Below are 15166 nucleotides of genomic sequence, written 5' to 3' on the forward strand. Positions count from 1 at the left end.
TCAGTAGGTAACAAACTTAAGTAAAGTGAAGACACCACATTTTGTAAAAGACATGGTTGATAGATACAATTCATAGTTACCATGGGAACTCATTTTACATATATACATTCACGATGAGGCCTTTCTCGTTCAATCATACTGCTAAAAGATTAAAACAACTAGGCTGTAGGCTGGATGAAGGCCCTGTTTCCATCATCAACTAAGAAAATAATATAAAAATGTCCGGGAAATATCTTGGTGTGTTCCGAATGTTTTGGAAATGATGTTTCAAATCCTGTTTTTTTGTTCCATTTTGTTTTCCTGCTTGATGAAGGTAATGTGTGACATAATAGTTCTACACAGTATTATAGTGAGTGAGTGAGTTGTGCTTAACGCCGCTTTGAACATTATTCCAGTCATATCACAGGGTGTCAGCTTAATGTGGGAGGAAAGCCCGAAGTGATGCAGGTCTTAGATGTTTACCAGTTCGGTGAAACCCATGAGCACGGGTATGGTGCTGACAAACCTAGAAACATAATCCGGGCGAACCGGGATTCGAACCCACAATCACAGGTTTCTGGCGTGCCCAAGGGACGCAACTCTGCACAGCGAATCGCGGCGCCTTAGACAACTGGGCCACCCGTGCCCCCACACAATATTATAATCAGATGGAGACTGTTTAAGGCATCTTCCCCAAGCAAAGGAGCTAACTGACTACAAAAGTCGAGTTTCCACCCTTGCCGAACTATGCTGTAGTTTCTGGGTTCGATTGTAGCGCCGCCATGTCCATCCTACTGACCAGTCAGATTCCACCTTTCATATCACTTGTATTTGCTTTAAGCAAAATGGGGGCGACCGATAATCAAGATCTATAATGTTATAATAGGGGTCTTACTTTGCAAAGTGCATCAAATCATGAAAAGGTTTGGAAAATATTTGTTGATGCTCAGTTGAAGGTGCACATGCTTTGCAAATCCTGCTATCGACCAAAATCTGCACAGCAGTTTATGAACTGGATGTTGACTTTGTTACATGTTTTGGATTGGACTATGCATAGACTCATTAGTCCAGCCAAAATATAACTCCATAATTCCCGCCTCTACAAGGGTGGAAACTGGACTTTTACAGTCAGTTAAATCCCTTGCCTCGGGAAGACGGTTTGAACAATATTCCAGTTATATCACCACATGTCAGCTTAACGTGCGAGGAAATCCCAAAGTGATGCAGGTTCTAGACAATAACACTTTGGTGAAACCCACATGTACGGGTCTGATGCAGACAAACACAAAAACATAATCGAAGCAAACTGGGATTCGAATCCATGATCCTAGTTTTTGGAAGGGGCCACAACTCTGCACAGCAAATTGCAGCACCATAGACACCTGGGCCACTCGTGCCGTCCCAGGTCAACAAGACATGGCTAATATCTTCAGTGGATTCTGAAATACCTGGGGTAGACAAACTCATCGCTTCTCTGTACACAAAACTTGAAAGACATGTCAATAGCAGTACACACATAAGCATCATCATGGTGACAAAACAATACACACAAAAATCCTTTTCCATGTCAACTTGATAAATGCATAAATTCAGCAAGAATGGATAAACAATTCCGGGCACAAGATGTAAATATTCAAGTAGAAATTAAATATTGCATGGGCAATATTCATTCACATAATTTTTAACAATTTGTTTTAAAACACAAAGCTTTTGCCACAAGACTAGTAAGTCACTGTCAGTTTTTTTTTTAATGTTAACACACATTGGAGCATCTTTAACTTAAGAAGGTATTAATTACCAAAACATGTCCAAACACCTGACCCTGTAGTCTCAATATCAGATACCTAATTCAACAATAAATCCTACTGAATAAAAATCTATTAGACACACATTCCAAAACCATGAGGCCAGCAATGTACTAAAAAGCATCTTCTACGACTAGGATAGATTCTGGGGACCAGTTGTAACCGGAATCCCTGAGTGGGTCTGAGCAGTCATACTTCTTATATAATCTTGCTGAACATATTAATGCCTTAGACATAAAATGGACAACCTAAATCATGGCAAAGTAACTGGCAAACAAAACTAAACATTTATGCACCCAATATCACTTCTGACTCCAATTGCCAGGTTCCAACTCATTCAATTTAAGTGGTCATATCAAATGTCCCTGTTAACAAAGGGAGACAACTACTACTTCACACAAACGACATCTAACCCCATGAAAGTCATTCATTTCAAGTGGTTATTTAAAATGTCCCTGTTAACTAAGGGAGACAACCTCTACTTTATTCAAACTCAATCTAACTTCATGACAGTCATTCATTTCAAGTGGTTATTTAAAATGTCCCGGTTAACAAAGGGAGACAACCACTACTCCATCTTGATGACAGCCACTCTGAACCATGGGACATATGCCAGACTCTAAACACGGATTATTCAAACTAAACTCAAAGTCATTAATAGTCCCAGCATCACACATACAGAGCTCGTTCATCTTTGATTGCTGACTGATACTCAGCACAATTGTGATAAATGCACAGAATGCTTGAGTTTAATGTGCCTTAAAGTCAGTAAAACATTTTGGTCAGCTGATGTGTGATTTGATAATTTTCTAACCAACTGGCAAGAGTGACCTTTTGGAAGATGCACAGAACAATTTACATGTACACTGCCGATTGCTAATCTTCATGAATTTCTTATTACGAAATGATAACAATGGCAACCTTCCTTGAACCTGATTATTTTAATCTAAAACTATCTGTAAATTACAACAATACCCAAGCCACACTAATTTACTGTCTAAAAGACAAGTCAACCCTAAATTGATTAAATAATTTGTAAAAACTAAATTATGAGTTTGAAAGTAAAGAATTACTAGCACTCATGACATTGTTTTGTCAGTATTTTTCTTAAACATTATACTTTGAGATAATTTTTGAGATGTTATATAAATCAACCCCAAAAACTATTTTCATTTTTTCATATTGTTTCATGTCTCTTGGCATATTGGAAATTTTAGCAATTGAGCAATGTCGCTATAAACAATAAGGAATAAATCCTTATAAACAACCAAGGAAATAATTGCTATAACACACAGATTTCTTTTCAAACACCACATAAGCAGTACCACATGAAAGCTTCAGATAAGATTTAAGAAGTCCTCCTCTTCTTCAAAATCAAAGAAGTCCCCATCCATTGGCCCCATCCCTTCAAAGAGTCTGTTGAAGCAGGAGTTGTTGGACATGTTGAAGTGGCTGTAGGGATTAGTCCTGGACAGGGTGTGGTTACACAGCCAGCAGAAGTAACACCGACACTTGGTACACGTCATCTTGTTACAACCATCGATTTTCTGCAAACGAGGAAACAGACCTAAACACATTGCTTTAACACTGCTGCTCTACAGATACATTCAGAGCTGAAGTCATATGTTGTGAATGTTTTTCATATTAATTGGAACAGGCGGTGTGGAACTAAACCTTGCAAGGCTTACTTCTTCAGGGTTGACATTCAAAGTAGCTTTGCTACACACTTTCTCTGCTTGCCATATAATCGAGTATATCTATGTACACAAAAATACTGCTCAAGCACCTAAAGCACCATTCCTTTATTCTAAACATGCTGAAGGGCTATGAATGACTATGATATGTTTTTGTGTTCATCAAGATATACACCTGAAAACCAGAGTGCAGTCTGTATAAATTCTCATAAATCCGTGTGACACTGTTTGGTGTATTTCTCACCTGTGTGTGTTCTACAAGGGCACTGTTTGGAGTACTTCTCACCTGTATGTGTTCTACAAGAAGGACACTGTTTGGTGTATTGCTCACCTGTGTGTGTTCTACAAGAAGGACACTGTCTGGTGTACTGCTCACCTGTATGTGTTCTACAAGAAGGACACTGTTTGGTGTATTGCTCACCTGTGTGTGTTCTACAAGAAGGACACTGTCTGGTGTACTGATCACCTGTATGTGTTCTACAAGAAGGACACTGTTTGGTGTACTGATCACCTGTATGTGTGTGCTACAAGAAGGACACTGTCTGGTGTACTGATCACCTGTGTGTGTTCTACAAGGACACTGTCTGGTGTACTTCTCACCTGTATGTGTTCTACAAGAAGGACACTGTCTGGTGTACTGCTCACCTGTGTGTGTTCTACAAGGAGGACACTGTCTGGTGTACTGCTCACCTGTATGTGTTCTACAAGAAGGACACTGTTTGGTGTACTTCTCACCTGTATGTGTTCTACAAGGACACTGTCTAGTGTACTTCTCACCTGTATGTGTTCTACAAGAAGGACACTGTTTGGTGTACTGCTCACCTGTATGTGTGTGCTACAAGAAGGACACTGTTTGGTGTACTGCTCACCTGTATGTGTTCTACAAGAAGGACACTGTTTGGTGTACTGCTCACCTGTATGTGTTCTACAAGAAGGACACTGTTTGGCATACTGCTCACCTGTATGTGTGTGCTACAAGAAGGACACTGTTTGGTGTACTGCTCACCTGTATGTGTTCTACAAGAAAGACACTGTTTGGTGTACTGCTCACCAGTATGTGTTCTACAAGAAGGACACTGTTTGGCATACTGCTCACCTGTATGTGTGTGCTACAAGAAGGACACTGTTTGGTGTACTGCTCACCTGTATGTGTGTGCTACAAGGACACTGTTTGGTGTACTGCTCACCTGTATGTGTTCTACAAGAAGGACACTATTTGGCGTTCTACAAGAAGGACACTATTTGGCGTACTGCTCACCTGTATGTGTGTGCCACAAGAAGGACACAGTTTGGCGTACTGCTCACCTGTATGTGTGTACCACAAGAAGGACACTGTTTGGCGTACTGCTCGAGCCACTCGCTGGACCACGTCTCCTCCAGGGCCTGCTCGATTGTTCTCTTCCCATACTTCTTCTCCAGGAATTTCTTCCCCATTTCATCAGCTGCTTGATATTCCTCTCGTAACTTCTTCAACTCATCTGCAACAAGCTTGCAATTAATACTGTATCTACAGATCTGGTAACACTGAACCTGTCAAAACTGCTCTGTTTAGATCAAGCTTCACTGATCAGTAATGTACTGTTGAAAAGGTTTAAGTAACTAAAAGACAGTAAATGCCATCAAACACTGCTTCACATTGGGGTGGGGGGCACGGGTGGCCCAGTCGACTAAGGCCCCGCGATTTGCTGTGCAGAGTTGCTTCCCTTGGGCACGCCAGAAACCTATGATTGTGGGTTTGAATCCTGGTTCGCCCCAATTATGATTCTAGGTTTGTCAGCACCATACCCGTGCTCGTGGGTTTCACCCAAGTGGTAAACGGCTGAGACCTGCATCACTTCGGGCTTTCCTCCCTGATATAACTGGAATACTGTTAAAAGCGGTGTTAAACCAAACTCACTCACTCACATTGGGGTGAAACAATACATTTTCCTGACAATACAATGCATGCTGGTACATTACCTTTTGTTTGATTCCTAATTTATGTACCGGATATATGTAGGATTCTAACAAAGTGCCCCTGGCACACAGACTAGGGAAAATAATTAAGTTCTTCAAAATTGAGATCTTTTTAAAGTTCTCTGCCGCATGCAGGGCAATATTGTAAAATGAAGCATTAAGTCCAGTACTTCTTTATTGGTCCAGTTAAAGTCAGGTTACCATGGTTACCATCAAGCCAAGAAGACCATATCCTCTTCAATATAGGAACTAGGTGGTGAAGTGAAATGGGGTTGAATGTATCGTACAAGACTATAGCGACGTGCATGCACGGGTGTGTGCTTGTACTAGTCTGGACTAAATGGCCTTTATTATAGTGCTAGCCCACTGAGATACCATGCTGCAGTTCAACATAAAAACCCTAAACAGACACAGTATACTGACTCTGAGCCAACCAGTCCTTGTTTTAGCCCCTTAATGCCAAGCGCCAGACAGGGTAACAAGTACCATCTTTTAACATCTTTTGGACACTGGACATGGACCCCCGACACAACCCCCGACATTCTGCTCTCCGGGTAGAAGCTCTACCACTAGGCCATCGAGGCGGACCAACAGAGGAATTAATTTGAGTTATTTTTGGTGTCTATGGGTCTCACAGCTCTTAGTTGTATGTGTCCAGGGTGTAAAAACTGTAGATCACAAGCTATAAAATTTGGGTCCCAGAGACAAGTCAAAAGTTGTATACCGTACTATACCACAAGTGACATAAGAATGTGCACGCTCAGAGACCATTAGTTAAAAACCAATAGGGAGACTGAAACAAATTTACAAGTGCTAGCGATAGAAGATATTATTACTGATTTTAATGTTCGAGTGAGTGAATATTGTTTTATGCCACTTTTACCAATAATCCAGCAATATCTTGGTGGGGGGACACCAGAAATAGCTTTACACATTGTACCCATGTCGGGAATCAAACCAGGGTCTTCAGTGTGACGAGCGAATGCTTTAACAACTAGGCTATCCAATCAAGTGACCAAAGCTTGAATCCATATGAAAACTAAATAAGAGCCATGCCTTCATTATGTTTCATTAGCTGGTGCATTTACAGCGAGCAAACAGTATAGTTAAGTATCTGTTTTTCAAATTGCCTGTTTCTATCTAGCCCAATAACAGAAATTAAAAGCTTCCCTTGGAGTGAGTGAATTGGGTTTAACGCTCCTTTGAATAGTATTCCAGTTACATCACGGTGTCAGCTTGATGTGGGAGGAAAGCCTGAAGTGATGGTTCCCCTGGACATGTTACACAGCATTAAACAAGGGCCCCGACCTGCCTAGTGTGTCAGTAGTTTCAAATTAAATAGCTTAAAAATAGTGCCACACGTGGCCCTGTAGCTCACCTGGCAATACCAAGTTTTAGTGAAATAACTGAAAAAGTGAAAAAGTAAGCAGAGCTTACTAATACCCCCGACTTCAACCTTTTCAGTGTCAACTCTGCTTTAGCTTGTTTAGTCATGAAAAATTCATAAAAAAATGGAAAATGAATAAAAACATTTTTCTTCTTTTGACTGCACCCCTCCATATCATGCATATGACACAGATTATTTGTACTAAGAAGAATCAACTGAATAGTTTAAGAGAAATCGCGCGGACAAAGTTTTCGGACAGACGGACGAACGGAACCTTGGTATAACTATAAATAGATAAGGGGCTGCATACCGGGGTATACATGGTATACCCCCCGTTACCAGGTTACCGGTACCAGTTCTGGACTCACCTGACTTGATCTTGCAGGGTGACAGTCCATGGAAGACCAGCTTGCACAGAACACAGAAGACGTAATGACACGAGGGGCAGGACGCCATGTTGCTCTCCCGGTCCATGATGACGGGGAACTGACAGACGGGGCGGGGACAGTACACCACATCTGTCATCGTCTCCAAGGACGTCTTCAGGAGCAGCTGATCGTAGCGAGTGAACAGTTCAGGGGAGACAAGCTCCTTTACCTGTGTGACAGAAAGAGGAATTTTGTCATTCAATCTGGCTTCCACAGGAGATGCATCTCCCCGCAGCAAGGGAGTTAACTGACTGTGAAAGTCCAATTTCCACCCTAGTTGAACTAGGCAGGAATTTCTGGGATCGATTGTAGTGCCACCAGTGGCTATTACAAATGTCCCTTCTATGCCCCTCCTATTCACCAGATTCCACCTCTCATATTGCTTGCTTGCATACGCATCAAACAAAATGGTGGTGACCCAGTGAAGACGACCTGATCGATAATCAAGATCCATATTGTAATAAAATGGATCTTACTTCTCGAAGTGCATCAGATCATGTGAGCACCTTGATTGAAAACATGAAAAGATTTGGAAAATATCTGTTGATGCTAAGTTGACAGAAGACATGCTTTGCAAATCCTGCAATCGACCGAAATCTGCACAGTAATTTATGTACCGGATGTCGATTTCATTATGCGATAGATGCCTCGAGAAGATGCAGGAAATATCGCTTGCCTGAGATAAAGCGATCGTTCCGTGGAGATATCTCAGCAATGAAATTGCATCATGATACTTTGCAGACCATTGTGACATCATCCGTAACCATGACATCACAATCTAATGACATCACTAATCTCCCTGCTACTGAAGCTGGTTAGCAGTACTAACTCAAGACACTTCTTATAACAGTTTACAAGCCTCCAAAGTTTTAAACTTAAAAACTATTAAACCCAAACTGTAATTGTTGGCATCTCTCCCTCAACCAATCAATCACCAAACCTGAGCCTACAGTCATACCAGGTTCACACATGACTTACACAAATGGGGGTCCAGGGGATCCCCAATAATTTATTTTAAGTGTCCTTGCAGGCAATGTGAAATGGTGTAGTGTATTGTATGTTTAGTAATTACTTTAGAGCCTAGAATGAACCAACAATCATGTGGACAGTGGTTATCATTTATCGATGAATTCAGGCCTCAAAGTTGCGACCTAAATTTCAAATTGGCTACTGTCTAAATTTCAGAGGTAGCCAAATGACTACCTTGAAAAAATCTTATTGCAACTAAATTCTATTGCTACACATTTGTTGACAAAAAAATAAACGTGTCTGCTACTAATTGTACTCGCAAACAATTCCTCCTAAAGTCGACAATGAACCGAAATACATAAATAATTATGTTATTAGTATTATATTTTAGCTGATATTTATTGGATAAGCAAGGATATACCTATATAGTCTAGTAACATAAACTGCATCATTGTTCGAGTCACAAATAACAAAACTCAAGTTCAGTTTCCACTAATATACAATTCCACGACTATTAGTAATGCTATGACTTGTACATATAATAGTTACTTGATAAAAGATACTTTGAAATGCTTTTGGCTACCTACACTATTATATTGGCTTGACTTGAATTTTACCACTGGCTACCTGGAAAAAATACTTGTAGCCATATGGCTACTTAGTAAAAATCTAAACTTTGAGGCCTGATGAAATAACAGACACCCACAACTGCTCTTGAAGCATTTTAGGTACAGTGAATATTATTGTGCGTCCCTAAGATGCAGTACATCTTATATTCTTTTTCTGTGTCCATTCTCTACATTTGTGGGTACTGGATGCACAATTGTGCATTGGGCAAAACCGTGCCCCACCCACCTGAGCCGGATGTGCCTGTGACTGACACTGGTCCTCGGGACAGGTGAGGGCAGCCACGTTCCCCTCCCCGATCTGTATCACAAAGTAGTCCTTCATACAATCCTTGCAGTACACATGGTCACACTGGCTGAACTGAATACACAGGGACCCCAGCTTCTCCATGAAGCACACCTTACAGGAATACACCGACTTCTGGAACTGTCGCAGCTGCTCCTGGTGACTGAAGTCTCGGATCGCCGGCAACAGCAGCTGCTGGGACGCAATGTCTTGAATACCACGGGGGTCAGAGCTGGAGGGTGTGTCCTCGCTTGGGTTAGTCCTGGGGGCGAGGACATTATCACTCTTGCTAGTCCTTCGGAGGCACACAACATTGGACAGATCTAGCGGAGATGAGAGATCCAGGAAATCATACGCTTCACTCTGGAGGAAGTTGGTCCACATGAACAGAATCACACATCCGGAGTTTTCTTCCCAAAGTTCGTCAAGCTTGTGACACAGACGTGACAGCTGGGGAAAGAACAATATTATTATTATAATGATGTATTTGTTTCTTCTTTAATGCTGCATTCCAACTGTATGACATAATCGTGTCTGCACTAGACAATCCATCGATTGATATTGTGAGCAACAATTTATGCTGTAGGAGTATGATAACAACCAAACCTGACCACCCGATCCATAATGTTGCCTCTTGCAAACAAATCACCAAACAAACAAACATGGGGAAGGCTCCTTAAACAAACAAACATGGGGGTAGGCTCCTTAAACAAACAAACAAGCATGGTATAGGCTCCTTCAACAAACAAACAAACATGGGATAGGCTCCTTCAACAAATAACAAACAAACAAGCATGGTATAGACTCCTTCAACAAACAAACAAACAAGCATGGTATAGGCTCCTTCAACAAACAAACAAACAAACATGGGATAGGCTCCTTCAACAAATAACAAACAAACAAGCATGGGATAGACTCCTTCAACAAACAAACAATTAAAAAACCATGGGGTAGGCTCCTTAAACAAACAATCAGTTCCTCTAACCATGAGGACAACAAACACAGGCTTTTAGGGACCAATTCTAACCTTGAATCCATATCTTGTATGTCACTTAAACAATGAAAACATAGACACACAAACACAGGCAACTCCCTTGAGATAAGGAACCATACAAAACAAATCCGTAATTATCATCTTGTGAATGTTCTGCACTACCAAATTAAACTAAACTACAATAAAATGAAACTACTGAAATCAGGGGATGACTCACCTGGTGCCTTGTGAGCCACTTACACGACAGTGTGAACTGTGGGGGGTGGACGGACGGGTAGTCAGGGGGAAGGCCAAAGTTCAAGGTCACTGGCGGTAGAAACTTCACTTCTGTTAAATCTTGTGTCACTTTGTTTAAATTTGCTGAAATGTAAAACATGAAATTCAAACTTACATCGATAAAATGAAACTTACCTGAACTTTATTCACCATAGTGAAATGACAGATGTGATGTAAAATCTTGTCACTCACCAATCATCAATCTGGATACAATAGTGGTGAAAATACTGGTTTAAACCCAATGGGCGCTGAATCCACTTTGTGTAAGTTCATTGAGGTATGAAGCTTCACAGGTGTAACGGCGTAAATATAAGATATAACCACCACAGAGCTCCAGATAAGCTTTTGGTGTTGTGGGTATTTTACCTATGCATTTTAAAATCATTGGGTATCAGTAATTCTTGTTATTCAAATTTCTGTTACCCACTAGTTTTTACACATGTGGGTATTTAAGTTAAATATTTAAAAACACTATTTATCAAGTCCCTGCAAACTGGTGTCGTGTAGGTTCGAGAGCTTTATAGGACTCAAAAATACCACGATGTATTGTATAGTGTGATGGCAAGCAATCATGATGTAACTGTCATCGTGGAGTTTGGCAAGGTTGACGTAATGCCTGGTTATAATTTCAAAATAAGTTGCTGATTTGCTAATCGAATATGCAGGGTTACTTCACAATAGTTTGATGATACACACAAGTTTTATTTTTGTAGCGTATCTGTAATGTTCGTTGCGCATTTGATACGCTTGGATTTTATTTTACTGCATATTTCTGCATTTCTGATGCATATTTTACGCAGGTACGCAGCTTATCTAGAGCTCTGAACCATCTACATGCAATGTTTCTGCTTCATCCTATTCCCTGGGGCACGGGTGGCCCAGTCGTCTAAGGCACCGCAATTCGCTGTGCAGAGTTGCGTCCCTTGGGCACGCCAGAAACCTATGATTGTGGGTTCGAATCCCGGTACACCCTGATTATGTTTCTAGGTTTGTCAGCACCATACCTGAGCTCGTGGGTTTCACCGAAGTGGTAAACGCCTGACACCTGCATCACTTCAGGCTTTCCTACCACATTAAGCTGACACGCCATGATATAACGGAAATACTGTCAAAAGCGGAGTTAAACCCAACTCACTCACTCACTCATCCTATTCCCGCCACTTTCGTAACCACGTCACTTGTCTTTTTATCTACACAGCATAACATAGTGTGAATATGTAGCAGGGTAAGGAGTCATTCCACAGATGATGTCCTTCCCTTGTCATCTTGCTGGTTATGTGGACAAGTGGTCCGACTTCAGATCAAAAGGTCTGTGGTTTGAATCCCATCACGTGATGGGAAATTTTATGCCCACTGCATTCACGTTTCAAAATTAGAATCCTTCAACTAACCTGTATGTACTTTCATATTTCAGGAATTGGTAAAACTATGAAAGATTAATAATTGTCTTAAAAGAGCAACCAATTAATGGTAAATGACATGTAGTCTTAAAATTTACAGAACAGAACACTTAATATTTCACTGCAATGAACAAAACACTTCGACGGAACTATTGTCATACAAGAGTTACCTACCTAGAAATTGTCTTCCTTTATCATAGGTGTCAAGGTGGTACGCAAACTGTTGACTGGCCTTTCACATTAGTTCCACATTGACAAGGCAAAATAATGACAGATGGTCATTTATGGAGTCAGTATTGCTTCTTGACGTTTGTTTATCTCTTGACAATATTTCGTCATAAACTGTAAATTTCTCATTTACCTTGTCAACTGAGAATCTTCGTTTCGCAAAGCGCCATTTTTGTTACTTAACCAGCGTGTATTCCTTAGCTTCAAACTGAGGTTTCAAGAATAATTTTTGTTGAAGTTGATGTTGTATATCATCATATACAAATGTATGACAAAGAATTCCACTGACCTCAAATATTTATTATTACTTTTGTTTATATTAATCAAGATTTTGCAAACCCCCTCAAAATGTCCCTCAAGGTTTTACATTTGTAATAAAAAAAATAGTTTCCAGGTAAACAAACAACTGCACAAAATATATATAATAAATATGTGACATTGCTGGTCATACCGAAGACCCAGGTTTCGATTTGCAACATAGGTAGATTGTGTGAAGCCCATTTGTGGTGTTCCCCGCCATGATATTGCTGGAATATTGCTAAAAGCGACGTAAAACCTCACTCACTCACTCGATACATGTCCTCTATATACTCAACAAAAAATTCATCTAGACCTGCTCAGAGGGCGATATTAGGCCCCAATTCTCAATTCATGTCAGTACAGTTAGAGCTAATATGAAGGCTTCGTCAAGCTGGCTTCTACTGACTGAGTTGCGAGTGGACTAATAAAAGGAAGAAGCTCATTTTACATTATTGTACTGAATACAATGTTAACATACAATAATAAAAGTACCTCAGAGAAATAAGAAAAATTTGAAATAACATTTTCCCAGTTTGCTTACAACATGTACCAAGAGCACTTAGTTTTGAAATCCAGGACCACAGACATCAATATTAATGAAATTTCACGACGGCCTGTAAGGAATTTAATCTGGACAAGATAAACCAGATAACTAAGAAATTCTGAGTATCCATGGTAATTGCAATTTACTTAATTATCTGCCATTAGAAATATTTTTGGAAAATTAATGATGAATTCCTTTGATAGAAATTAATGAACAGGAGGCTGATACTGCCCAAACTAACCTTCATCTTCCTGTTTTTCTCTGTGGGGGTCTATCTGGATGTAGAATGGATGGGGGAGGGGGAAGCAGGCCACAAACTGGCCCCCTGGCTCCTCCCCGTCCTGGGAGAGTGTCAAAACACTGTTGTCATAGATACTGGCCAGGGCTGTCAGCTCATCCTCCTGATCTTCCTTGTCGGCCATTGCTTACATCTGCAAGCAACACACTGAATCAGCAATACATATTGTATACAGACTTATTTCTTTAGAAACATCATTTTTATTAACCGGAAATGATAAAATAAAATAATTTGTTTTTTTGTGTATCTGTTGTTTAACGCAGCACTCAGCAATATTGAAGTTGTACGACAGCGCCCTGTATATAACCGAGTCTGGACCAGACATTCCAGTGACTGACATCACGAGCATCGATCCATGCAATTGGGATATGATGACATACATCAACTAAGTCATCTAGCCTGACCATCCAAATCTCTTTGTAGATGATCATGGGTCACTAAACATCAAGTCTAACCCGAATCTTCATAGGCGCCCGAACCAAGTCAAACGAAAGATAAATCACAAAAATCTTATTAACTGATAAGGCAATAAGGTCATATAAAATGTAGCCGCTATATTTATTCAAGGATCCAAGGAAAGAGTTGGGGTAATCTACCCTAACCCAACCAACCATAAACAACGAAGAGGTATGCAAACATACATCTTTTCCAAAACAGAATAATTTTTGTTGAAATATATCTAGTTGTTATAATACTATTTGGTAACAAACAGATTGTATAATCGCACCTGTTTAATTGGTCTCATTTGAAGCACAGGATCCGGACCATGTAACTAATAATAATAACAAACAAAGTCGCAGACGAGGCCTAAGTCGTTCGTCCTCGTCTGTGAAATTGTTTGTTGTTAGTTACATAATCATATCGTGAACATGTTGAAACCGTCGTGTTACCATCCCATCAATGTGATATGTCATGTAATGTGACCAGGCTACACAGATTTCCACTACAGTAGGCAAGTAGTTGTTTGTCTTTACCGGTTTGCATGAACTGATAGTGATACTAGTGATAGCTAATTATACGTCCAAGTTGAAAAGCCTCCGTGGAATAAATAAAAATGAGTCTCTAAGTAGTCGTCTTCCTGAACGACTTTAGAAAGAAATAACCGTCAGTATTCAATCATAACAGTGAAATGAAAAATATCAACACATCTTACATGTGGCATCGTTATTGCACCGTTCTTCGAAAGCTTTCGTGTTGTTTTCGTCCTTTAATTAGAGTTACTTCCCTTGTATTTCCGTCATTCGGAAATAGTCGGGGAATTCCGTTTCAAAGGGGGTTTCCCGTTGCAATTGTGGGATTGTCTGAAGATGAAATGAAGTCCGCTCATTACAATAATGTATTAATTATGAAAACTGAAGTCACAAATGATTTTGTCGTGAGAGTTTGCTTCCATACTCTTATATGAATGAATTAATGAATGAATGAATTCGACAGTTTTTTAAGGGAACATGTGCAATCAATCGTTTAACCTCAGTATGTTGTGCGAAAAGAAATATGTGAATATTTAGATGAAAGCGTGGTGTGTGTGTATATTGTTCTGTATCTGAGTTGCGTAGTTTAGATTTACCCCGCCTTTACCAATAAACAGTATTTTAGTTATATACACCACGGCCGTAAGCCCGACATGACGCGGGTACACGGGTATGGTGCTAACCAGGGGTGTCACGATAAATCGAAATATCGATATATAGCTATTGGTAAGCACTTTAGGTCAATAAATCGATTGTTAAATCAGTTTCCGATTAACAGTATCGATTTCAGTTAGGAATATCGATAGTTTCGATTTTATTTTTCCATATCAATAAAATATATGCAATGCTGTTCAAATTTGTTTTTCTTTTGAGTGGTAGTAATTTACACATGATATTGTGGAAGATTCTTTTTCTTAAAATATTACCATTAGAAAAAGAAAATCAGTCATATCTCAAACTTTGCTTTTTATTTGTTGTTATGGTTATGTCATTCAAAGGAAACTTCAGTTCCAAGGTTTAAATTC

The 15166-nt window shown here is 39.9% G+C and overlaps 1 protein-coding gene across 1 annotated transcript; it reads right to left on the reverse strand.

The window, feature by feature from the left end:
• Window positions 1-2711: 2711 nt before the first annotated feature.
• On the reverse strand, window positions 2712-14390 carry LOC139450206 (E3 ubiquitin-protein ligase RNF14-like). Its single transcript, XM_071231882.1, has 7 exons — window positions 14324-14390; window positions 13114-13303; window positions 10342-10484; window positions 9074-9580; window positions 7190-7418; window positions 4784-4956; window positions 2712-3331 (listed from the first exon to the last, which is right to left on the reverse strand). The coding sequence occupies exons 2-7, from the start codon at window positions 13292-13294 to the stop codon at window positions 3122-3124; spliced, it is 1443 nt and encodes a 480-aa protein (XP_071087983.1). The 5' UTR covers window positions 13295-13303; window positions 14324-14390; the 3' UTR covers window positions 2712-3121.
• Window positions 14391-15166: the final 776 nt, after the last annotated feature.

The sequence above is a fragment of the Haliotis cracherodii genome, unplaced genomic scaffold, assembly GCF_022045235.1.
Source record: "Haliotis cracherodii isolate W230 unplaced genomic scaffold, xgHalCrac1.p SCAF_8, whole genome shotgun sequence".
Taxonomy (NCBI): domain Eukaryota; kingdom Metazoa; phylum Mollusca; class Gastropoda; order Lepetellida; family Haliotidae; genus Haliotis; species Haliotis cracherodii.

Coding starts and splice junctions, on each gene's coding strand:
- LOC139450206 (XM_071231882.1), bottom strand. CDS start 13,294: ATGGCCGACAAGGAAGATCAGGAGGATGAGCTGACAGCCCTGGCCAGT. Junction 4,957..7,189: donor ACCCTGCAAGATCAAGTCAG/GTGAGTCCAGAA, acceptor AGCTTGTTGCAG/ATGAGTTGAAGAAGTTACGA. Junction 3,332..4,783: donor CTTGTGGTACACACATACAG/GTGAGCAGTACG, acceptor CCTCGTTTGCAG/AAAATCGATGGTTGTAACAA.